This window comes from Lynx canadensis, chromosome C1, assembly GCF_007474595.2.
Source record: "Lynx canadensis isolate LIC74 chromosome C1, mLynCan4.pri.v2, whole genome shotgun sequence".
In the NCBI taxonomy this organism is placed as follows: Eukaryota; Metazoa; Chordata; class Mammalia; order Carnivora; family Felidae; genus Lynx; species Lynx canadensis.
The window spans coordinates 36,513,157-36,539,317 of record NC_044310.1 but is presented as its reverse complement, the minus strand read 5'-3'; the positions used below and the strand labels follow the sequence as shown (position 1 = coordinate 36,539,317).

The 26,161-nt window shown below is 50.6% G+C and overlaps 1 protein-coding gene across 2 annotated transcripts; it reads right to left on the bottom strand.

Annotated features, from left to right (window-relative positions):
- Positions 1-220: 220 nt before the first annotated feature.
- On the bottom strand, positions 221-19,090 carry LOC115521240 (vitamin D3 hydroxylase-associated protein-like). 2 transcript variants are annotated; one of them, XM_030326320.1, is made up of 15 exons: positions 18,537-19,089; positions 12,160-12,273; positions 11,769-11,918; positions 11,313-11,446; positions 10,512-10,718; positions 9,232-9,272; positions 8,702-8,826; positions 7,370-7,495; positions 6,565-6,662; positions 6,139-6,238; positions 5,753-5,796; positions 5,089-5,128; positions 4,571-4,679; positions 2,338-2,483; positions 432-576 (listed from the first exon to the last, which is right to left on the bottom strand). In XM_030326320.1, the coding sequence occupies exons 1-15, from the start codon at positions 18,714-18,716 to the stop codon at positions 448-450; spliced, it is 1,743 nt and encodes a 580-aa protein (XP_030182180.1). In that variant the 5' UTR covers positions 18,717-19,089; the 3' UTR covers positions 432-447. The 2 variants fall into 2 exon arrangements, with proteins under 2 accessions (XP_030182181.1, XP_030182180.1); XM_030326321.1 differs by lacking the exon at positions 2,338-2,483 and having other exon boundaries at positions 221-576; positions 18,537-19,090.
- Positions 19,091-26,161: the final 7,071 nt, after the last annotated feature.

Genomic DNA, 26,161 nt, shown 5'->3' with positions numbered 1-26,161 from the left:
GAAAACTGAAGTCCAGAAAGGAGAAGCAACTTGCCCAGCATCACACAGCAAGCCAGTGGCAAAACCAGGACTTGAACCCAGGTCACCAGCCTCTCTGTTTGGGGCTCCTTCCCCTCTGCTGCAGTCTGGGATATCATCTGGGGGACTGAGCTGGAGGAGAATAGCTGGAGGCAGAAGGCTACCAGGAGGCTAGAGCCCCACCTAGACCAGAGATCGCAAGGTCAAGCAGTCAGAAATGTTTATTGGGCCCTTTCACCCTGTGCCCCATCTTGGGCCAATGTGAGGAGTCCATGTATTGAGTACCCACACAGAGGAATGACAAAGAAAAGGAATGTGGTGGGCCTCAGGGAGGAGGAGACATGAGGCAGATATGGTATTCATGAAAAGGGGCATCAGGAGCAGACTTGGATGAGGATGAAGAAGGCCTCCGGGAGAAGGAGTGGCCAGTCACTTGGGTCCACTGTGGTTCTTGGCCAAGGTCTCCACCTCTTTCATGAACCGGAGACACAGCTCCTCTTCCCATGGAAGAGCAATGCACTGCACAGCCACAGGAAGTCCCACAGATCCTTGTATCGCCTGCTCAGAGAGGGGGTCAGCGGACTTAGAGCCTGCTTTCTGCTCACAGGTCCCTCGCCCAGCCTTCCTTACCACCCATATGCATTAGTCCAAACATCTCATCACCAGTCTATACTAAGGCAGAGATGCCCTGGAGCTCAGAGTTCCAGGCTTCCTCAACTCTCAGGGAAACCTGGAAAACCTATTCTGACTGTATCGGTCTATAGTTTGCCAGGGCTAAGATGTAAACCTTGCTCCCCATGCACAGAACTGACTATAATCATAAAATATAAAACTGTTAATTAAAAAAAATTTTTTAAAGGGGCCACCTGGGTGGCTCAGTTGCTTAAACATCCAGCTTCAGCTCAGGTGATGATCTTGTGGTTAGTGAGTTCAAGCCCCGCGTCAGGCTCTGTGCTGACAGTTCAGAGCCTGGAGCCTGCTTCAGATTGTGTGTGTGTCTCTCTCTCTCCACCCTTCTCCCACTTGAATTCTCTCTCTCTCTCTCTCTCTCTCTCTCTCTCTCTCTCTCTCGCCTGCTTCAGATTCTGTGTCTCTCTCTCTCTCCACCCCTCTCCCACTTGAATTCTCTCTCTCTCTCTCTCAAAAATAAACATTAAGTTTTTTTAATAAAAAGATTTAAAATTTTTTTAAAAACACAAAACTGAGTATCCACCTAATGTTCTCAGCAGAGGAAATAAGAATGTGCAAATCCCTGATCTAGAGCCTAGTCATACTTCTGCAGTGAAGGGGGTACTTGGGCCTCAAACACAGACTTAGGAACATGGGGACTGATCCTAAGTCCTGCCATGAAATTCAAACGTGTTTTCATTGTTTTATAAAAGCCCTTATTTGCCTTTGCTCTGGAGCCAGGTCAACTGGCTTCAAGTCCTGGCTCCTCCACTTCAGCTGTGTGTGGCACTGGTCAAGTCTCTTAACCTGTGTATGCCTGCATTTCCTCATTTGTAAAACCTCACGGGACAGTTACGGGATTTAATGATTTACTATATATACAGCACTTCTTAAACAGCTCCTGGAACAGAGTAAGAGCTCAAGACACATTAGGTAGTATCCTTATTGTTATTTTCTCAGAATTCAGGTCAGCAGTTCCACTGGGTAACTCTAGCAATAAAATCAATTTCCAAAAAAGTAAGTTGCTTAATGTCTGACTCAGACACATGCATACCTTTCAGAGTCAGTCTCTCTCTCCCTCTCTTTCTCCCTGTCACCCAAGACAGGCTTGTCATTTTAGACCGTGCATTAAATAGGCCCATGGAAATATTTCCTTCTGTGAAGCTACCTCGGAATCAGTGATATAGTAGCGTGTATTGTACACGTCCTGTATACAAAGCCTTATGCTAATTGCTTCACTGTTTTTCAGTGGCAACTTTAGGACAACCCTGTAAAGCAGATATTTTAATTCCTATTTTCCTGGCAAAGAAACTGAGGCTTAGAGAGGAGCAGTGTCCAATCCAGTTACATACTAAGCTCCTCACCAGGGACATTTACCCCCCTCTTCCTGCCTCTGGGATCGACTTTTCCTAGGGAAGTGTCAAGAAGACCAGTGGTTTTGTTAAGTATTCTCCCACGACAGGGACAGAGTCGGACTTGGAGATAAAACGGTGTGTCCTCCAAGATGAGATAACACTGTAGCAGAAGTGATAAAGGATAAACACTAGGAATGACTGGCCCCACCCTGCCCCAATTTGCCCGACTGGGATTGAGGCAAGAATCAGTCCTGGCTCGCGCCGCTGGGGGAGAGGCATGGGGAGGGAAACTGACCCTCTGGAAATTTTTGTCGGTACTATCTCTGTAGTATCCCATGTGGAAGGCCAGTTCCTCCTCATCCTGCGGCGTCACAGTGGTGACCGGCACAACGCCAGCAGGGAAGTTCAGGATGTTGTACAGGCCCATGTAGGAGGCAATATCTGTAGGAAGGTCCAGGCAAGCCCAGAAAATCATCAGCCGACAAGACTGAGATGGGGAAGAATGCTGGGTGAGCGCCCCCTCAGGGTCCTCCTTGGAACTGTAGCACTCTGGGCTTGCGCGGCGCCGGGAGTGCACCTGACAACTGCCTCTCGCTCACCCCGCGGTGGAGGGAAAGAGAGAACGGACGCTGTGGAGGCCTTGCTCAGTGCCAGGCCCCGTGCTGGCCTCTTTCCACTGCTGATTCCTTGAGTTCTCTCCACCCCTGGGAAGTGGAGAGTACTCTTTCCTGTGTTCAAATGTGGAACCCGAGGGGGTAGACAGGTTAGGTGGTTTTCCACAGGCCACACAGCTGGTGGGTGACAGAGGAGTCAGCCCATGCCTGCAGTACACTGGGCTCCAAGATGGCCCAGGTGTGCAGGGCCACCCTGAGTTAAAAGGCAGCTCCCCTCTGCAACAGCCACCTGCATGTAGGGAGTGACTGTCAAAGAGGCAGCGGTGACAACAGAGGACATCAGTGCAGGGCCAGGTATGGGATGTGCCTTTGGGCAGCCACTGTGGGGGGACCCGGGGCAGAGCAGTCCTGGCTTGAGGTGGGTTTTCATTCTGCACTGAGAACACCTCTGAGACCTGTACCTGTGCTGGGCAGGGGCCCCAGCAATGTCTCAGACACTGCCCTGTGCTGAGGCTGCATCTCAGGGGGGCTAGGCCAAAGCCACCTTTTGAAGTGAGGCAGCAAAAAGCATGTTATGAGTGAACGGATATGCTAAGTGAAAGAAGCCAGACAGAAAAGCCTTATTCCTTCGGATTCCATTTATGTGAAATCCTAGAAAAGGCAAAATTATAGTGACAGCGGATCAGTGGTTGCAGGATGTAAGGGTAGAGTGAACTGCAAAGGGACATCAGGGAGATTTGGTGGGTGATGAAAACATTCTATTTTTTTTAAATTTTTTTTAATGTTTATTTATTTTTGAGAGAGACAGAGCACGGGCAGGGGAGGGGCAGAGAAAGAGGGAGATGCAGAATCCAAAGCAGGCTCCAGGCTCTGAGCTGTCAACACAGAGCCCGACGCAGGGCTCGAACTCCCAAATGGCAAGATCACGACCTGAGCTGAAGTCGGACACTTAACTGACTGAGCCACCCAGGCGCCCCAAAATATTCTATACTTTTATCATGGTGGTGGTTATACAGCTATATTTATTTGTTAAAATTTATCAAATTACACTCTGAAAATCGGTGAGTTTCATTGCATGTAAATTGTATTTCAGGGGTGCCCGGATGGCTCAGTCAGTTGAGCGTCCGACCCTTGATTTTGGCTCAGGACACGATTTCATGTTTCAGTTCCTAAGATTGAGCCCCGAGTCGGGCTGACAGCATGCAGCCGGCTTGGGATTCTTGCTCTCCCTCTCTCTCTGACCTTCCCTTGCTTGCACTCTCTCTCTCAAAATAAATAGATAAACTAAAAAAAAAATGTTTAAAAAAATTTGAATGGGAGGGGCACCTGGGTGGCTCAGTGGGTTAAGCATCTGAACTCTTGGTTTTGGCTCAGGTCATGATCTCATGGTTTGTTCCTTAGTTTGAGCCCTTGTGTCTGGCTCTGCATTTGGCTCTGTGCTGATAGCGCAGATATTTCTCTCTCCCTCTCTGCCCCTCCCCCACATGCATGTGCTCACGTGCTCTCTCTCTCTCTCAAAAGGTAAAATAAATAAACTTAAAAAAAATGAAAAATACAAATAAATAAAAGGTAATGGGAAAACTTGGGAGTGTCTGCTAACAGGTACAGGGTTTCCTTTCAGGGGAATGGAAATGGAATTAGATAGTGGTGGTGTTTGCACCACACACTAAATATACTAAAAACCACTGAATTGTACACTGTAAAATAGTGAATTTTTGTCATCTGAATTTTATCTCAATTTTTTTTATATATATGAAATTTATTGACAAATTAGTTTCCATGAATTTTATCTCAATTTAAGACATTGCTTTAAATACTGAATGGTGACAGAGGTCAAGGCCTCAGAGGCTGTGGCAGGACTCTGAAGTCCTGGACTCTGGGTCTCAACTCCACTAAGACCTGGTGTCCTCTCACCTGTTCCTATCGCAGAATAGCATATATGGAAAGCGGGGTCCATAGCTGGCATCAGCAGCACGTCCAGATCCAGGGACCTCCACTTGGCTATGAATTTTTGCTGATATTCCTGCAGGGATAGTGGGGTATGGGAGGGGCAAGACCAGCAGAGGTCACTATTTGCAGGACAAGGTCAGGGGCTGCCAGGCCAAGTCCTGTTAAAGATCAGGAAGAATCCCCAGGCTGTAAGATACAGACTAAGCTATCTGGGGAGGGTCAGGGCCTTCCCAGGGGCTGAGGTAAAGGGATGGCGAGGGGAATCTCAAGCTGCAGTCATTTGGGAACAACATATTATCCTGGCCCCCAAGGAAATGGCCTAAATTAACCTCCTGGGTCACCAAGCCTCCCCATTTGAGTTTAGCCGGGCCTCCCCTGCAGGCTGGGACAGAGCTCTACTCCCTGTCTGGCTACTCCTGTCACCACCCAGGCCTCTGCTGCCCCCGTTCCAGCAGTCCCTTGTCTCTTCAGGCACACATCACCTGCACTGCTGCGTGCTGCTCCCACAGTTTCTTGGGAGTCCTGGGGGAATAAGGAAGATTCAGAATTCCAAAGGTCAGCATGGGATTTTATACAAAATGGGGACATTACAGCCAAGAGCTAGAGCCTAGTCTCAGTGCAGGCTACAAATCAGCTGATGGGCTGGGATGACCCTTGTCTTATTTGCTGTCCAAAATACCTTGCCTACCCAACATTCCCAAGAGTACACACCCTCTGGTTGATGCCCTCCCCCCTCCACCGTCACCAGCCACAGAGACTCACAGCCTCCCCCCAGAACCACAGGTTCTTCCCCTAACCTGTGAGGCCCCCCAGTCAGCCCTCAGGCTGACCATTTCCAACTTTAACCCCAACCCCAGCCCAAACCCAACCTCAGATTAGGCCCAACTTTTACCCTAAGCTAATTCTAGCCAGAACTCAGAGCTTAACTCCAAATCAAACCTCAGGCCCAAAGTAGCCCCAATCCCAACCCCACTCAAAAGTCTAAATTTAACTAGTGTCAGACATGACCCAAAAACCTAATTAGATCCCAAAGTCTAAATAGCCCTCACCCTCAGTGGATGCCAACTCTAGCCACATGACCCTCACTCAACTCCCCTACCCCATGGAAGATGCTTGTGAGCTTGACCCGAGGAGACTAGCACTCACCCCACTCCACGAAACTTTTCACAAGTCTTGCTAGCTCGGGGTTCCTAGAGGAAGAAACCCATTCAGAAACCACAGGGCAACACCAGCCTTCCCAGGATGGGGGTCCAAGAAGAGCAACTCTGCTCAGCACACTGTCATGGAAGCTTCTACTCCTCCACAAGCCCTGAGCCCCCTCTTGGCCCCCACTCCCTCTCTGAAAAGGCTTCCTCTTTTTGAGATGCACTCCTCTCTCTGAAAGCACCCCTCTCTTTTGGTCCCCATCAGCCCTTTTGGTTCCTCTTCTCTAAGCCCCCACTACTCTCTGGGCCCCATCCTCCTCTCTGAGTCCTTCTCCTCCCTGGGCTCCTCCCCTCCTGAATGCCTCCCCACCTTGGTCCCATACTCACTGTGTACTTCAGGATCCAGGCCAAGAAACACTTGAGTAGGTCTGGCAGGCGGAGCCAGTTGACCATTCCCTTTATGCAGGGGTCCACAATGTCCCCCTCACTGAGGAACCACAGACACATATCTAGTCAGTTACAGCCTTTCAGCCATTGACTGGCTCCCGTACCCACCCAACTCCCATTCCAGAGGCAGGCCATGGAAGGAGGTCAGACCCAAAGAAACTCTTCTGTTTCCACCACCACCACCCTGGAACCATGCATGATGAAGAAGGAGCCCAAACAGCTGACTTGCCATTTAAGGTCACACAATTAACCAGAGGCACCCCACCAACCCAGGCCTGCAGTCCCTTCCTAAGGCACAGGTTGCTGCCAGCCCCATCCCCAACCCTGTTTTCACCATGCCCCATGTCAGAATCCTGACAAACATACAGCTTCTCCAGAAGGGTGGCCCCTCCATCAGCAAACAGACCCCCCTCGAACAGGTGTTTGACAGCATACTTTATATAGGGGATGGAGAAGGGGATGACCTGAGAGACAGAGGCTGAGTCAGGGCCTGGGGCTCCTCCCACCCTGCCTGGTATTCTCTTTGCATCCTTCAGGATTTAAAGAGAGGATACCAAATCGCCACTCATCTCCATCCACTCCAACCCCTCTGCTGCCATGCCCAGCCCTTCACCCTACACAGAGATGCCATGGCATTCAGGCAGCCCTGCCTGCTTCACTGGGATCCTGCCCCATGCTGAGTGCTTCACATATGTGAGCTCATTTAATCTGCACAGCTGCCCTATGTGGTAGAAAACTGAGGCTCCAGGTGGTTAAGAGACTGGCCCAAGACCACATAGTACACATGTGGCCAACCAGCAGTTCTCAAAGGGGAGACAGGACCAGGACAAGACATTGGAGGGAGGCAGGGGCTGGGGAGGGAAATAATTTTGGGGACATAGTTCTCCTTACAGCCATTTGATGGAGAAACCAAATCTATAGGAATTATAGGAATGAATCCCTGGTCCCCACCACTGAAGGGGGAGGATGCAAAATCTTGATGCCTTCCTCACAGGGTGGGGCCCACCCTGCCCCCACCTGCACCCATCAGTCTTTTCCAGGAAGCCTAGGGGAAACACAGTGATGTTAGCAGCTCAAACTCAGATATAACTTCCTTTCTCTCCAAGAATGGCCCAGCCCAGTCTCCTCGCCAGTCTGGCTTCCCTCCCCATCCAGGGGTAAGCAAGCCTACCTGATGTCCCGCATCCTGGAGCAGCCTGGAGGTGAGCCTCACAGCCCTGGCCATGCTAGGAGATGGCTGGGTGAAGCCATCTGTTTCACAGAAGCCAATTCGAAGGCGCTGGTTACTGGAGTATACCTGGGGGCAAGAGGGGCTGGGTGGGGCTCTCAGGAGAGACTACACCTCTTTAAGACTTAAGACTTGTAGGCTGGGACCTTGGAACACAGCTGTTTTCAACCCAGGGGGATCTACAGAGGCTCCCCAAGAGCTCCCTGGAGACTCTCTACATACTTTGTAGGCTCTAGGTCCTCTGGAGAAACTCCTGGAAGAACAAATGGATGAGGACATGATGATTGGGTGGATGGAGTGGATAGGTAGATAGATGGTAGATAGATTCATGAATGAGTGGGAGGGTGTATGTATGAGATGGTGAATGGGTGGGTGGGCAGAGGGTTGAATGGATAGATGGGTGGGTGGGAGAATGGATGATTGGAATTGAGTGGGTGGGCAGTTAAGTAAGTAGATGAATAGACACAAAGATCTTTAAGCTAAAAAAAAAAAAAACAGCCAGGAGACAATGGAGATGGAAAGATCAGTAGAGACAAATAATAGATGACAGAAAATGATCACAGGTTAATTATACTAGGATGTGAGTAGGGAATCAGATGAGTAGACATTGAATGAATGGTAGACAGAGACTCTCCCTATGGAGAGGGTTCTGGATCAGACAGGGCTGGGGTCAAAGCTTACCTCTTCCAGTTACTATCTATGTGATCATAGGCAAGTTATTTCATTTCCCCTCAGTTTCCTCACCCATAAATGGAGAAGCACAATGCTCATTCTATATAGTGAATATTAGGATGAACTACAAACAGCCTGAACATAGTAGGTACCAATAAATTTTGTTGAATGAACTACTGAATAAATGAAGGCTGCCAGTCTGGAGAAATCTTCAGGTGCAACCTCTTTATTATACCACTGAGGAGACTGGGGCCTAGAGAAGAGATGTGACTTGGCTAAGGTTACCTAGGGGACTAACAGCCTCGTTTAACCAGATACCAGACTCTCTAAACCATATCTGCTGAGTGTATGTCTGTGTGTGTTGGGTATGTGATGATGAAGTCCCTCTCTGGGGGCAGTATTGGCTATGACTCCAAGTAGCTGAGAGGCCAAAGCAGCTGGTGTCGAGCAGGGGTAGGATGTAAACATGACTGAGCATAGAGGCTTCTTGGTCACTATACCATGGGCTGGGAAAGGAGGTCTCCACAGAAGATGGTCAGATGGTAGACAGGTCAATGAGGAATGGGGGAGGGGAGAGGTGGCCTGTTCCCCAACCCAGCTCACCTCCTCCCTGAAGGGCATAAAAGGCACAGTAGGGTCCAGTCGGTGCATGTCTTCACTTAGCAGGGCTCGCAGACACAGGGCCAGGCTCTCCACATCCCGGGCCATGGGGCCAGCCACTGTAGTCACTGAACACAGAAGAGGCAGATTCCTCTCACCCTTTCTGCTCTGGGGACCCCCACTGCCTGGCCTCAGAGGGTGGAGCTCAGGACCGTGATCAGGGTTAAAGGGCCCTGGGGCCAACCTGGGCCAGGGGTTGAGGACAGGTAGCGTTGGCACACCAGCCAAAGTAGCTCTGATGCCTGAAAGAAGAATCTCATCTGGGGCCAAACATCTAAAGACCGGTAGGAGAGATTAAAGCTAGATAGTAGGAAGAACTTCTCATTGGACTAGGGGAGGCCTGGTGGGATCCATTCTTTATCATTAGTGGGGCTAATCTGTCTCAGATAGGGGCTGAGTGAAATGTCCTTGGGAGGAAGGCTGGCAAGTGTATCATTGAATGGGTATGGACACAAGCACAGACAGGAGCTTACCTGATTTCTTGCCTTTGACAGCACTGGAAACTCCAGAGAGGCTGCAAAACCCCCACCCAGAGTCCACCTCAGCACTTGAAGGGAAGGGCCTGAGTGCCCAGGCCTTAGCACCCAGCCAAGCACTCCCCCAGGGCCCAACACCCAGGAAGATGAGCTGCTTCAACCCTCCCATGACCCTGCTGCCCACAGCATTAAGTCTGATCTTTTTGACTGACTTCAAGGCTCTGGAGGATCAACTCACAGCTTCCCCATTCTTGCCCTTCGACACACACATATTACTCCAGGCAAAGTAGGCTGTTCACAGTTTACAGCCTTCTAGGTTCTACACCATCCCTGCATGTCCATCCTTTAAAACCAAGCTCAGATTCTGCCTCCTCCAGGAAGCCTTCCTTTCCCTTGCCCTGCCTCTGAAAGTTTAAAGTCTAGGCTTTTAATAAATCTCTGCTGAAGAAAATGTCAGCTTCATCTTGTGAGTTCTGACAAGCTTTGACACTCTCTTAGAGCTCCAATCACTTTCTGACTAATCCATCTGCATGTTTAAGAGCACAGCAGTGGGGGAGGGGGACAGGGACTGGGTCTGAGAGTGTTCTGTGTCCCCAGTACAGTGTAGGGCCACCACAGTGTAGGTTCTCATGGTGGGGCTGAGATACGTAGATGAATGAACAGAGGCAGATATGGATGGATAAACAGATAGCTAGATGAGTGGACAGATGGGGAGATGGATGGATGGATGTATGGATGGATGGATAGATGAACAAATGGGAGGAAGGATGTATGTATGATTTTCAAGGGCTGAGATAGGTGTCCTTTTGCTTACTGATATAGCCCAAATAACTAGTACAGTGTCAGTGACGGAAGAAACACTCAATATATTTGTTAGATAAATTAAATGGTGGGTGAATAGTGAAATTGATTGATGGGATGATGACTGCATAGGTGGATGAATGGACAAAGGATGGATAGATGGAAAAACGGTTGGATCAATGAATGACTAAGGGAACAGGGAGGTAGATGGATAGATGTAAAGATGAATGAATTAATGAACAAATGAATTAATGAGTGAGTGGAAGGTCTATTCTGCCACCTGTACCAAACATGGTGTGTTTATCTGGGGCTGAAGCAAGAGTTATTTGAAGCCCTCCTGTCTTTAGCCACTTTCACTAGTACTGAGCTAAGTGAATAAGAGTTGAGGGGCCTGCTTGGCACTACTCCCCCCACACCTCTGTTCCCCTACACTGGGCTGAGTCTACCCCTCCCCCCCACCCCCCAGCACCAAGTACCTGAGGCGGTATCCTGTGGTCCTGAAGCCACAGATACCACAAAAGCTGGCTGGTACGCGGATGCTGCCAGCAGTGTCAGTACCCATGCCCAGGATGGAACCTCCTTTTGCCAGCAGGGCTCCCTCACCCCCTGAGGAGCCCCCTGGTGTCTTCTTTAAGTTCAGAGGGTTCAGAGTCTGTCCATAGATGGGGTTGCTGCAATCAAAACTGAGGGAAGCAGAAGAAAAGGGGCTGGGAGGTGAAAGTTTAACTGGGGAGACACCCCCCCCCCATGTAGAGACTGATCCCCCCAGGAATCAACCCCAGGGCTTCTTTGGCTCCCAAACTCCTCCCTGGGGCTGAGTCTCCCAGTCTCCCTTACAGCTGAGGTGAGGGCCTACTGCCACAGGAAAGACCAAGAGTGGACACCAACCACAACTCCTAACTTAAGGACAGGAGCCCACAGCCCTGCTGTCAGAATTGGGAGCAGGTTCCTCACAAAAGTAGGTACACTAAGTGCTGAGGGAGAGGAGCGAGGACAGGGGATAAGAAAAACAATTAGAGAAACTGGGATAAACACAGAGATGAAACTCTTCAGAACCTCAGAGTCTGAGGGCCTGTAGAGACTATGGAGTCCACCCAGACATTATAAGATGAGGAAGCTGAGGCTCAGAGGGCAGAAAAGACTTGCCCAAGAACCTTGATCCTCAAGATCTGCTTGACTGGCCCCCACCTCACCTTCTTCTCTAAATTGGGATTTTGTGTTGCTGTCAGTCCTGAGCCCAGCCCCAAACCCAGCCCCTGCCTACACACTTCAGAGACCTGTACAGTGTCTGAGGGATATTGGTCTTAACAAAGGGAATAGCTCCTTGAGCCTTGAGCACTTGCACAATGACCCCATCCTTGGCCGCTGGCTTCTCCAGGAACTGGGTCAGACCACATGTAGAATCATGGCCCTGCAAGAAAGTGACATTAACTCCAGCCCATAGGGGCCAGGATGGAACCATCCAATGGACAGACTCTCCTCCTTACTCTGCTCCCACTCACACACGTTGTCATGGCCTCAGACATGCACGCTGTACCCTTAGGAGAGCTCACAAGTAGCAGAAGAATATGGTGGGCAAGAGCTGGGTTCAGATCCTAACTGGCCACTTTCTAGTTCTGCATCCTTGATTAAGTAGCTTGCCCAATGTCACACAGTCAGATGCTCACAGGCTCAGTGGCATATGGGCACACACACAGACATGTACACATGTGAACGTACACCTCCCGGCTCACCTTGCAGTCATAGGGGTCCTTGAGGCTGACAGGGACCCCATAAAGAAGGCCTCTCTCAGTCTTCCTAAGCTTCTTCAATGCCTTTAGTTGCTCCTCACACTCACCCAGGAAATCCGTCAGGCAATTCACCTCCTGGTGTACCTTCAGTGCCTGAGCAACATTGAGGGAGACCAGATAAGGGGCTCAGGGTGAGGCCAGGGATGGGGCACTCAGCCACACCAGCCCCTCCCACCACCCCAACTCAGAGCAGGATAGAAATGGCAGATGACAGTGGCATGCACCCCTTCCCAAGCTAGCTGCAGCACCACGATGTTACACCGGACATCCACCTCCTCTGAGTAGGACAACAACAGGTGCTAGCCCCCACCCCACTCCTGACCCAGACCCCCACCTCCTCTAAGTAGCTACACAGGACGCTCTCTACACTGAGTTCTTCATCCTGCAGCTTCTGGACCAGTGTCTCCAGGGGCAGCTCCAGGATGGGCTTGGGGTCCAGGGATGGCTCCTGTGGAGATGGGAGGACAGAGGTCAATGACTGATCCACTCCAGTGCACTCCTACACACTCAGCATCACATCCCCACACTCCACTGGATACACAGTTGCACACACAGCCATGTGTTCAGCACATGCTCCTGTGCTTCTCCTTTAGCATGAAGAACATTTCCTGATCTGTCTCCAGGTTGGCATGAAAGCCCTACAGGGCACAGATGTTTCCTCTGCCTCTGCCTCTCCAGTGCCCATCCTGAGGCCTGGCACAGAGGAGAGCCTGCCCCCTCATCTTGCTACCCAAAAGGGGCACAAGTGCAGTGAGAGTGACTCTATATGCATGTTTTGGAACTCAGGGGTTATGGAACTGAGGCTCATCTCTGTATGGTTTGCCTTCATGGGGCACCCTGGCATCCCACCTTTCCTTCCTATCCAGCCCTCCCACTTCTGGTGATCTGACCTGGGAAAGGGCAAGATCCAGCATGAGTGTCAGGAGATCTGGCACCCAGCCTTGACCACACACAGGACTGGTCAGCTGGGTAACCCAGGGTTGATCCCTTCCCCTCCCACTGCCCAGGTCTCTCCAAAGAAGAAAGGACTAGAAGCCAATCATGATTTACCCAGCTACTCCCCTCAGAGTATGAGGGGAGGAGTGACACCAGCCCCTCAGGACTCTTATCAGAGGCAAGTGTGATAAGACAAGGACCTAGCGCACAGCAGGCACTCAGGAAGGTGAAATAGTCTTTCTTTGTCCTGGGCCCCAGCTGAGACCCTGATGCCTACAAGCTGGAGTGGGGGCTGGGTGGGAAGACAGCACAGTGGGCCTTTCTTGGTCCTGGAGAGGAGAGGTGGCAGACAAGGGGATTTCCCCGGAAGTTAGTGCTCAAGGCTTCTTGGTTGTTAAATCTCTTGGTTTCTTCTTAGTCCCCATCTTACTCTCCTCAGTAGCATCTGACTCTTAGGCACTTTCCTTCTGGAAATTCTCTGTGCCCTCAACTCTCCTGGCTTCCTCCTGCCCCTGGGTGGCTCCTTCTCAGTCCCCTCTGCCCCTCTTCCCTCCTGTAAATAAATGTTGGTGCTCCTCAGGACTTGGCCTCCTCTCTCCCTACCTACCCACCCTCCCTGGGTGACTTCAGCAGCCAGATGTGTCCCAAGGATGCCCCGATTACCCTGTGACTACAGCCCAGGCCTATTTCCTGCCATGCCTCAGACCCACTTACTGACCCACATATCCACAGGCACCCCAGAATTCATTGTTTTAATACCAAATCTGTTCATCATGAAATTCCCAAGTGATGATGCTCATGTCAGAGCAATAGTCCTCAGAATCATCCCGGGTCACTCCCTCACATCCCAGTTCTGATGATAGTCATAATAGCTAATTTCAATCACATGGAAGATGTGTTATTACACTTAATATGTTCTAGGCCAAATTCCAAGCATTTTACATATAATAGCTCATGTCGCTCCTTATAACAACCCAAGGAGGGAGGGCATATTATTTTTTCATTTTACAGTAGAAAAGACACTGAGGCACAGAGCTACTTGCCAAGGACACATAAGCCATAAGTGGCAGAGCCTGGATCCACACCAGTCCGGCCCCAGTGACCATTCTCTTACCCACAAGTACTGCCGACAGGTGGTTCTGCCTCCTTCATATCTCCCACCTCTGACTCACCAGACTCCTTGCCTAGAACTTTCTCTGTCTCTCAGTTTTCTCAACAGCCTCCTCACTGGCCTCCCTGACTCTAGTCTTTACCCCTCCAGTTCAACCACTTCACTACAGCCTAGGTGATCCTTTTCAGATGCTGTGACACCATAGGTCCCAATTGCCCTCAGTATAAAGTTATAAAACCATTCTCCTCAGTACGGTTTACAGGGCGTTCACCATAAATGTATAATGTGTGTTACAAACCAAGATTCACGTGTACTGACTGCTTACTGTGTGGCTGGCAACCATGTTAAGCACTTTGCTTGCACCATTTCATTAAATCCTCACAAAATCCCTTGGATAGGTGCTTTCACTATCAATATTTCTACTTCACCAACAAGGGAAACACAGAGAGGTTAATTCTGTGGCCCAAAGTCATAAAAGTGGAGAGACTTAAGGTCTACACCACCCTCTAATGGCTCCTGGGGAGGGAAGCTTTTATGATGAAGCACCTCCTGGGTGCCAGGCACTGTACGAGGCCCTTTCCCTGCCTGGATCCCTGTAGGCCCATTTCACCAGCCTCCTGTTTCCCTGCCCTACTTCTGTATTCTGCTGCTCTAGCCACACTGCGCATTCCCTCCACTCTCTGTGCCATTTTGTCATCTTGTGCCTCGGCTTGGAATTCCCTGCCTGCGTGCCACAAAGACCTTCAGAAGGGCCCAGACCTGGATGCCTCTAGAATAGGGTGGGCATTTGGCTAGAATGCACCTCTACAGCCGCACTGTGGCTGAAATACTGAAATCCTCCTGAGTCACTTAGCAAAAAGCCACTCCCATGAGTACTCCACCACCCCCAGCTGCCCTAGCCCCTGCCATGGGATTCCACCTTCTCTTCACAGCACAGCAGGTAAAAGGTTAATGCCCAGCCCAGCAGTGACCCTCTAGGCATAGTCTCTGATTCCCTCAAGGACTGTGCTCATCCCTTGCCCTGCGGCCCCCAGCCCTAAGGAGCCCCAGTAGGGCCCACCGAGGACCATTGCAGCACACCCTGACCCACAGGCACCCACCAAAACTGCAGGCCCATCCTGACTCCTACATATCTACCTGGAGAGGTGGCCCCCTTGGTGGCACCCTGGTCGGCAAGTGCCCGATGTCCATCTGGACCCATGAGGCTAGTGCTCCCCTGCAGTTGTCCCCACATGGCCACTTGTAAAAATGGCAGCCTCTCAGGGAGCTGGGGAGAGGTGCGAAGAGCAGGCAGAGGGCACTAATGGGGGCCACTGGAGGTGGCTGCTGGGACTGCTCTTCTGCCAGTATGGCAGACGCTCCAATGACTTGGTGGGATGGGTGGGGCTCTCAAGGGTCCAGCAACATGTTCACCAACTTGGTTGAGTGCCACTTCCACCTAACAGAACAAATTCACTGAAACTCACTAAACGCCCACTCAGCAAGGACATTAGTTTTATTATTACTCGAGAGCTTTCATTTATATGGCGCTTGTTAGGGGTGCCTGAGTGGCTCAGTAGGTTAAGCCTCCAGCTTCAGCTCAGGTCATGATCTCACAGTTCGTGAGTTCGAGCCCCGCATCAGGCTCTCTGCTGTCAGCTCAGAGCCCCCTTCGGATCCTCTGTCTCCCTCTTTCTCTGCCCCTCCCGGGCTCTTGTGTGAGTTTTATCTCTCTAAAAACCTGTGTGCCAGGTGCCACTGTAAACACTTATGAACTTGCTTGAGTACTGTAACTATAATCATCACCCCATTGTGGAGATGAGTATGATAAGGCACAGAGGAATTATTTGAAGTGTACACACCCAAGGAACATTGTTGATGTTGATGGATAGTATCTGCTTAAGGAGACTACAAATCACCTAACGACTCTCAGTTTATTGGGAGAGCTTTGAAAGATAAGGACATCTTCCAAAGATGATAGCTACATCAAAAGATCCCCACAGTTCTCTAAAAATTAACAATTTACTTGGAAATTATTAGGATAATTTGATGAAAGAACTGAGTCTTAACTTATATCATTTTCAAGTTGTTTTAACATATGCTTTGGTTTAGAACAAACCCCCTCTTGCCAGGTCACACAGCTCCATGGACATCTGGCCTTCTCCACACTTAACTGCTGCTGCCTCCTATTGTGGTTTGAAAATCAAAGAAAATATAAAGTTGTTAGTAAATTGATATAGTATTAATATTTCCAAATGGTTGTTAAGTATGTTTAATATCATAAAAACCCTCAGCCCTTAGGGTGGCTGATTTCCCCCTGAGGTGACCAGAACTTCCTAGCCAGCAGCCAGCAGCCAGCAGCCAGCAGCCATGGGCAGCTTGTCTACTCCAGCTGACTAGGAGTATTTTTTCTCTGTGGTCTACACGAACACTGTCTTCTCTCAGGCTTTTCTCTCTCTGGTACTGCCTTTCCTCGTCCTTCCTGCTTTTGGAAAACTCCTACGCATTCTGTAAGGCTCAGCTCCAACACCACCTCTCTGGGAAGCCTTCCCCACCCAGCCCTGTCCAGATGGTGCAAAGCCCTTCCTGCCGAGTCCCACAGCTCCACAGGCATCTGGCCTTCACCACACTCAGACCAGGAGCATCCTTAAGGCAAGTCTAAGTCAGATGTCAGATTCATCTTTATTATGAATCTGTCCCCAGGGTCCAGCAAAAGGCAAGACCCAGAGGAGCCCTCTGTAAAATTTTGCTGAACTGAATTGCATTAGTTTGAACCCTGCCAGGGTGCGACCTATTATGTTTCAGCCTCCCACCTCCCTGGGACATAAAGCTGGATGCCTGAGGCCTTGAGGGTATCCCTGGGTTTGCTTTGCTGGGGAGAGAATAAGGTACTGTGAGCCAAGAGGCCTGTAGCCTCGGGGGGAAGCTGGAGACACCATGGGTGATCTCACCCCACACCCCTTCCACTCCTCCAGCCAACCAGACACACACACCCCCGGGTACCCGGCCCAGTAGCCCCATATCCCAGATGCCCACCTGTATACCAACCAGATGCCCAGACGCACACAGAACCAGGTGTCCTCACACATCATACACCCATGTACATGCCCAACCAAACATTCAAAACCAAACCAGCCACACATATCTAGATGTATATGCTCCAACCAGTAACACGACTCATACACACCCAGCCAGGCACACACAGCACAAGCACATAACCAAACACAAGGAGCAACACAGCCAAGCATACACTTGACCAGTACACAATAAAACCACAGGAGACACACATAAGAAGGCTCTGGTGTGTGCAATAAAGGAACCCAAACCCACCACCACACACTGATGGTGCACACACACACACACACACACACACACACAGGAATCCTCTCCATCATGCTGATTCACCACAGCAACCCCATTAGCCCAGATTTCCTCCTCATCAACCAGGGAGGGGCAGCTACTCTCTGGGGGCAGATTGATTTATCCAACTAATTAGCCCCAATTAATATTAATACACATTCTCAGGAACTGCAGCAGCTCGGGCAGAGAAGCTGCCCCTTGGGGCCATCAATCACCATCTAGGGGACGGCAGAGGACACTCAGGAACTCCAGAGCATGGGGACGGCACCTCAGGCACTATCTACAACCCCCACTCCCGGGGTTCCCAGAGAGTCAGCCACCATCAACCAAAGTTGGGGACCCTAAGATACCACCCCTTGTAGGGTAGTTGGGGAGCCCAGAAAGGGGCTGTCACATCCTCCAGGCCCCACAGCAGAGCCCAGGAACAGTGCAAGGTCAGCGGCCTCTCCTTCCCACCCTGCTCTCTTCCACCCTAGGCAGGTTCTGCTCCAACACCCATATCTCAGTCCCTTCGCCCAGCCACAACTGCACCAGTGCCTTGAAATGTCACCACCTAAGCTGTCAAAAGCCCCTTTTAAGACACATAGCTTTGGGGCAACTGGGTGGTTCAGTTAGGCACCCAACTCTTGGTTTCAGCTCAGGTCATGATCTCACAGTTCTGTGAGTTCGAGCCCTGCATCAGGCTCTGTGCTGGCAGTGCGGAGCCTGCTTGGGATTCTTTCTCTTTCCCTTGCTCTCTGCCCCTCCCCCACTCGTGCTGTCTGTCTCTTTCTCAAAACAAACAAAGAAATAGACTGTAAAAAAAAAAAAAAGACACATGGCTTCCTGGGAGGATCCCATCTCCAATGACCACCCTGCGCTTTGCATCTATCAGGTGCTGTCAAACATCTGCAGAACTCAGTGGGGTGGGGATGGGAGAGAGACTATGTAGACCAGGGTTCCTGTGTCAGGGGGGCTTGGGGGTACTCAGGGGCTGGAAGAGACCTGAAGGAGACCTCCTGCCTCCAACTGCTTCCATCAGTTTATCTTATTTCAACAAATAGCTCAAGAGAACACCCACCATGTTACTGAGTCTTGTGTGGGCACTGGGAGAACAATGAAAACACACTGCCCCCGACCTCAGTGGGCTCAAAGGACATGGATGGAGTAGGAACTGACAGCAGTACAAAAAGCCAGCATGGGAAGAGCTAGGGGTGGGGGACTGTCCTCTCTCCCCCATTGCCCCAGGCTCCTTGTCTTCTGAAAGAGACAGAGTAAGGGTCCTGAGGTGGAATCCACCTATTGGGATGGAGGGCTGGGGGCCTTACGTATAGATATCCACCCACCTGCTGCCGGAGACGCTTTGCCAGTGCCTCCATCTGCTGCAAAGCTACCACTCTACGCCTCTGTGCCCTGGGGATCTTGTTCCTTGCTGGAGTATGCTGCCAGAAGAACAGAGCAGCCCCCAGCAGGGCCAGCAGGAGCAGCACCAGCATGGAGTAAAACAGCCAAGCTACCCCGGGCATTGTGGAACCTGTGTGGATACAGCAACTGCCTCCTCAAGAACACCAGCTGCTTATTCTCCAGCTAAATGCTAGAGCGCCCTCCCACATCTGAGGCCACAGGGGGCAGGGGGCAGGGGCCACACCGGGCCCTACAGGTGGTAGAATTCAAACTCCTCCCACCTAGTTCTTACACCACCTTTTGTCCTGGGGACGAGAGCCCTTGTGCCTCAGGCAACGCAGAGGAATAGGCCTTGGCAGAGACAAGCCTGGAGAGGAGCCCAAGCGTGCAGGTCGGCAGGTGACCAGACTCTGGTCAGATGTCCTCACATCCTTCTCCCCCATCCCACCTCTCAAACATGGCACCAAAACCATCGTCTAACCCAGGCCAGTTCTTAATGGAGTTGCCTCTGAGATTTCCTGCTGCTTCCAGGATAACCGCCAACCCCCCTTAAAGTGGTTCACAGGCTACATAGAAGTGGACTGAGCAGGTTCACTCTGGAGGGTGTCTGGGGAGCAGGCGGAGAAGAAAGGAGGAACCCTGGGGGAGCAGGCAGGGCTCCAAAGGCATCAGCCTGAGGGGAGATGGTGCAAGGAAGTGAGGACAGAGGCAGGCAGGTGTAGCCTCACCTCTGCCTCTGTTCCCCTAGCTGGGCCCTTACTGCTGACTCCAACACAAGGCCACATTCCTTGTGATTCCAGCCTCCCCAGGCAATTGGTTCTCCCTCCTGGACTCATCTCCCATCTTCTCTTTGTTCCAGGAGCTCCCTACAGGCAAAGGAAGCAGTGGAGAGGAGGATTGAGGGGCAAGGAGGTGCAAACGATGGGAAGATATGGGGCCCCAGAGCAGGAAGGATTGGTTTGGGAGCCCTTCGGCTCTTCTTGGATGTTTTGGCCCAGTCCTGTCTCAGAGGGGAGACAGGAGCAATCCATCACAACTGAGGCTGCCAGTCCTTGGGATTAGGAGAATGATAGCTCCACCCTCAAGACCAGGAAGTTAGAAGCAGAATTGGCAGTGGGGGTGGGGGGGTAGGGGGAGAGCAGAGGGGGGTGCAACCAACTTTGGCTCAGGTCCTGATCCCCAGCCCCATGTCAGGCTCCCTCCAACACCAGGCATCACACTTGCTCTGCTGTGATGTGTCAGGCTCGCTGCTGTCTGCGTGGAGCCCGCTTCAGGATCCTCTGTCCCCCATCTCTGCCCCTCTCTCTCAAAAATAAACATTAAAAAAATAAAAAAGGATTGGCGGGAAGGAGATGGGTTTGTGGTTAGTAATGTTGAGTCTGAGCACCTGGGGGCTGCCCAGAGCCAGATGTGCAGTTTGCAACTGACCTGTCATGACCCAAAAGGTAACCCCAAGGTCATCTGCCCTCTGACACTCTGCGTCTGCTCCAACGGGTCTCTGGAACTAGCCCCGCTCATTGGCAAACTCCCCGTGTCCTTCCTCCTTTTTTCTGACCATTTCCTTCCCCCATAACCAGGCCTCCCTCACTGAACCCTGGCTCTGCAGATGGCTCAGCTCCCCCAGGCCATCCGACACCTGCACTCCTTTACAGCACCCTGAACCTTGCTACATCACCCTTCCTAAAGTTGCACCCCTTCATTAGCATATCACCCCATTTTATTTCTTCATTGCACTTACCATTAGCTGAAATTATCTTGTTTACTTATTCCTTGCCTTCCTCCATAGAAAGTAAGTTCCATGAAAGCAAGGACCTTGTCAGCCCTTTTCAAAGTGCCTGGCACAGGGTAGGTGCTTGGTAATACTTCTTAAATGGACAAATGATGGCCAGGTTGAGCCCTCCATTCCCACCTTTATCTCTATGTGTCTCTGCTGGCTCCTTCCTAGCAGAATTTAACATGCTTAAGTCTCTCCCATCTTTAAAAAAAAAAGAGTCTCTCTGATTTATAGCCTTCACAGCTGCTGCTCTTATGTCTTTCCTCCCCTTCCCACCTAAGCTTCTCAAGTCTTCTGCACCTTGCTGCCTTTACTTCACCATTTGCTCTCCTGTGCCCAACCCATCTTGGCTTATGCCAAAATCATCCTAACCTTCTCTTTGATGTTGAATCAGCAGCATTTGAAGCCCTCAGCCCCATACTTCTTGAAATATGGTCATTCTTTGGCTTGTGTGACAATGCAGTTCTTGGCTTAAATGTCAATTCCTGCAGGAAGCATTCATACAGGTGCGCACGCACACACACACACACACACAGGCCAGAGCAGGTCCCACTTGGTTTACTCTCATAAAGTAAATAAGAGGGGCACCTGGGTGGCTCAGCCAGTTAAGCGTCTGACTTCAGCTCAAGTCATGATCTCACGGTTTGTGAGTTCGAGCCTTGTGTTGAGCTCTGTGCTGACAGCCTGGGGCCTGCCTTGGATTCTGTGTCTCCCACTCTCTGCCCCTCTCCCACTCATTCCCTCTCTCTCTCTCTCTCTCTCTCTCCCCCTCCCCCCTCTCTCAAAAATAAACATTAAAATGGGGCGCCTGGGTGGCTTAGCCAGTTGGCCAGTGTCCAACTTCAGCTCAGGTCATGGTGTCACAGTTCATGAGTTCAAGCCCCGTATTGAGCTCTCTGCTAACAGCTCGGAGCCTGGGGCCTCCTTCAGATTCTGTGTCTCCCTCTCTCTCTGCCCCTCCCCTGATCATGCTATCTCTCTCTGTCTCGAAAATAAACATTAAATGTTTTTTAAATAAACACTAAAAAGTTTCTAAATAAATAATAAAGCATTGATTCTGCATTATTGCACTTCTAACAAGAGTTTTTGTGTAATTATGCAGTTGATGTCTCTTTGCTGGTAGAACAAAAGCTCCATGCAGGCAGTGACCATTTCTGATTGTTTACCCTGAGTATACTGTGGGAAGCATCCAAAATGTTTAGTGGGTGGAGGGAAGGATGAAGGGGTAGGCCGATGGGGGAAGTGAATGGAGGAGGATTTGCAGAAAGCCACAGGTGGAATATAGACTGGGAGTTATTTGTCTTAATGAGCACTAATGAAGGTCATGGTGGTGGATAAGATGAACGTGAAGGGAGAAAGCCTGAGGGCAGGGACTGGCTGGGAGGTTTCCTGTTGGGGACAAGAGAAGGAAGTAGTCAGGTGGGCAAAATGGGTTCACTAATAATGAGTCATCCAAACCTCCATTCAACAAGCCTTTACCAGGTACGTGCTGAGTACCAGGCACCATGGTGGGTGCTGGACACACAAGAGCAAACCCCACATGCCCTGACCCCGAGCGACCTAAGACACACAGGTCACCACTCCCAAACTTATGTGTGGGAAACTGGGGGAAGGAGCATGGGGCAGTCCAGGCTGGCTGGAAGGCTCAGGACTTGATTATGTGGTTGTCTCTTAAGGGTGCAGCAGGTCAGATTGCCCTGGCAAGTGGCCTGCAGTGATACATCCGAGTCCTTCCTCAGCCCTGATCTGATCAATATATTTATTGGTGACTTAGAAGTTAAGGAGGTCTTGTGCTCAGACTTGTGAATGGGCAAGTTGAGAGAGCAGAAAGAGTGACCAACAGAATCCCAAAGGCTCTCAGGGCACCTGGGTGGCTCAGCTGGTTAAGCTTCTGACTCTTGATTTCATCTCAAGTCATGATCTCGCAGTTCCTGAGTTCAAGCCCCATGCCAGTGCAGAGCCTCTCTCTCCCACTCTCTGACCTTTCCCCCGCCTCAAAAGGGGGACAAATAACAGGTATACTAAGTGTTCTAAACTCCAATATCACAACCCCAGGGAGAGGAAGGGAAGGTGGAAAGGGACATGACAGACCTCCTGTCAATCTACCTTAGCAGAGGAGCACAGCGCATGGACCTTGCTTCTGTCTCCAGTGTTTGTGGTCACCTAGCCCAGAACTTGCCACCCTGAGGGTGCGTCGTCCATGTTCTTGGAATTGTGTTACAAAAGCAGAAAGTACATGAAGTTTGGAGTTGGCATGTGGCTTCAAGTCTCTCTAAGTCTTTGGCCCTGGACAAAGTAGCAACCCTTTCTAAACTTGTTACTCCACCTATAAAATGGAAGTAAGAATTCCCATCTTTTTCCAATGGGATAATAGGTTATCAACTCCACAGCCTAACAGATGTTGGAATCTATTAAGACATGGAGTGCTTCAGAGTATGAACAGGAGCACAAAGAAGCCCTTCCCACTCAGCCTGCCAGTTGTAAAGTCTACCCTCACCTCAGATAAGTGGGAGACCTGTAGGTGGAAATGTGAAGTAGAGCATTCCAGGAACAGCAAGTACAGTGAGCAAAAGGTGTGGAGGTGGAGGTGTGCACAGTGTCCCAAGCACCACCCGAGGCCTACATGGTTAGGATGTGGATGGGAAGGAGACTTGCCAGGTCAGGCAAGACCATATAGGTCACAGCCAGAAGTCTGACTGAACACAAGTGATACTAAAGGTTTCAGACATAATAAGATTTGTGTTTAGAAAGGTCACCCAGGAGCATCTGGGTGGCACAGTTGGTTAAGCGTCCAACTCTTGATCTCGGCTCAGGTCATGATCTCCCTGTCATGAGTTCGAGCCCCATATTGGGCTCTACACTGATGGTGTGGAGCCTGCTTGGGATTCTGTCTCTCCTCTCTAACAGTTTATTTCTCTCTAAAGAAATAAACTTAAAAAAAAAATTTTTTTTTAAAAAGAAAGAAAGGTCACCCAACTGCCATATGAAGGACAATTGGAGAAGACCAGTCTGGACCTGGGGAGAGGGGAGAAGGCTGAGAACAGACAGTAGCCATGTGGTGCCCAGGGTCTTGAGGCTGCTGGACTGGTGGTCAGATAGGAAGGAGGAGGTGGCTGGCTTATGCTGTCACTCCTCCATGCCTCAGCATCATGGGGCATCAGGAAGAGCTCTCGGCCAAGGCTCTGACACAGAGTAACCCAGGTTTTGATGCTAATTCCCTTCTAGCTGCAGACCTTTCTGTAAAAGGGGACAAAGATGCCCACCACAGGGTTAATAGGAAGATTAAATGACATGATGACTATAAAGTGCCCAGAAAGTAGATGGTTCATAGTAGGTATATGGTATCATTCAGACTGCCCTTCTCTCTTTTTCCTGATCAAAAGTCACCATAGCACTCCATGCATTAAATATTCAGGGTCTTCACCACCACACCCGTCTGCCTCTCTTCCTCCTTTCTTTCAACAAACACCCTCCAGAATGTGAGCTCTAGGAGGACAAGAATCTAGTCTGTCTCTCTAGTCCCTGCAGTGCCAGCACCCAGTACACTGCTTGGTCCCTAGGAGACGCTCACTTGATATTCACTGAATTAAGCACCTTATAAGTGCCACTCCACACGCCAAGAAGATAATGGTGAGCCAGACAACGTGCAGCTTTCAGGAAGCTTGAGTGGAGGAGACAAAAAACCACCATATAATTCCAGATAGCATCAGTGCTACAAAGTACAAAGGGTAACACATTAGACAGGGTCAGACAAGCTGTTTTACAAGTGGGTGATCAGGGAAGTGACACTGGAGCTGAGTGTTCCAAGCAGGGGAAACTAGTCAGCATAACACAGAGGCTCCGCAACAGGAACCAGCTGGAGATGATCAAGAAACAGAAAGGTGCTCGTGTGACTGGAGCACAATGGATGAGAGAAAAGAGCCACCCGAGATGAGGTTAGAGAGGTAAGCAAGGGCCCTATCCCACAGAGCCTTGTAAGACACAAGGAGGAGACTGGATTTTATTCTGATTCTGGGTGTGATGGGAAGCCATGAGAAGGCTTGAAGCAAGTGACTCAATCTGATTTACACTTTCAAAGCATTCCCACTGGTGATTGCATGGAAAATGGACTGGGGACCAGGTGCAGATGGAAGCAGGGAAGCCCCATTCGGTTACTGCACTGCCAGATGAGAGGCAGGTGGCATGGACTAGAGAGCTAGTGTAGCAGTGAAGATGGAACACAGTGGCTACTCACTGGCCCAGGGGACCACCTTCCCCACTCCTTGGCAGCATTTACCCCTTGTCTAACCTTTCTCTGAGCCCTAATCACCCAGGAGCAGATGTTTGAGTTAATGTCCAACCCCCAGAGTTAATGTCCCACAAGCCCGGGAGCCTCTTGAGGATGGAAGTCAAGCTTGGTAGAGCTCCAACACCACTGAGCACAGGCTGGGAAGGGCCACACTGGGGCTCAAAGGGTGAATCAATGAAGCAGTGAAGGATAGGACAGGTGCCTCCTCCCTGCAGCCTCAGGTCTAAAAGCACAAGGATATCAGTAACCAAAGAGAAAAGTGGGGCAAGAGGAGAAAAGTGGAGGCAGGTGGTTTTATGGAACCATATGAGACAAACTGACACTGCAGTTACACGGAATCGGGGAAAAATGCAGCACTACCTGACTGTCTCGACCTAGCTGTCTATGTGGGTTGGGACCTCTGGACATTCACTGGCTGCGGTGACCACCTCCCCCACCCCTCAGCAGCATTTGACCCTTGTCTAACCTTTCCCCAGGCAGTGATCACCCAGGTTGCTGATGTGTTTGTGTTAATGTCCAACCACCCCCCGAAGCCCTGGAGCCTCTGGAGGATGGGAGTCAAGCTTGAACTGAGCACAGGGTTAGGCAGGGGCACCCACACTGGCCTCCAAGGGCGAATCAATGAAGCAGTGAAGGAAAGGACAGGCACCCTCGCCCTGTGGCCTTGTGTCTAAAAGCACAAGTTTATCAGTAACCAAAGAGAAATGGGGCAGGAAGAAGCCAAGGGAGGGGTACAGGCCAGGACACAGATGATTCTATGGAATGATATGAGGCAAAATGACACAGCAGTTACAAGGAATCTGGGCAAAGTGCAGCAAGTATCTGGCTGTCCCAATCTGGATGTCCATGTGATTTTTGTCTTGAAGTGTGAGGCCTCAGGCCGAGCAGGGATACCACTATCAGACAGTGGAGGTGCCCCTGGCCATGTAACCTGGAAGGCAAAGTCCCTCCAAAGAAGTAGGAAAATCAGCGTGGAGAAGGAAGCCTTGGGAAGGCAGCTTACCCTGAAAAGAATCTGAAGTGGGCCAGATAGGGTTAGGACCTGCCTGGCCTGAGGGCTTAGGCTCAGAAACATCTTCTGCAGTAAGTAGGGGAGTTAGAGCTGGGGCCAGGGAAGAGTGAGCTCTGCTTAGCGGGGCCAGGAAGTCCCCAGACTAGTCATAGACTAGTTGCCCACCCGCCAGGCAACACAGTCCTGTAAAAGGTGGGCTGGCAGATTGGGCAGAGGTGAGACTGAGCTAAGACAGCTCACTTCCAACCCAACTGTCAACTCCCAAACCACCTCTCTGCCTACCCCTAGGCCACAGCCCTAGCTCAGGCCTCAGGCCCCCTTCCTCAGATTAGGATCATGAAGCAGCCTCCTTATCCCTCTCCAGGCTCTGTCCCCCAAGTCTGTGCTCTTTGCTGCATCTGTGTGATCCTTTAAGAGCTCCCCATTGCCCTTGAGACAGAAGTCAAGTTCCTGAACTAACCCCCAAAGTCCACCTTGATCTGGCCCCCACCTG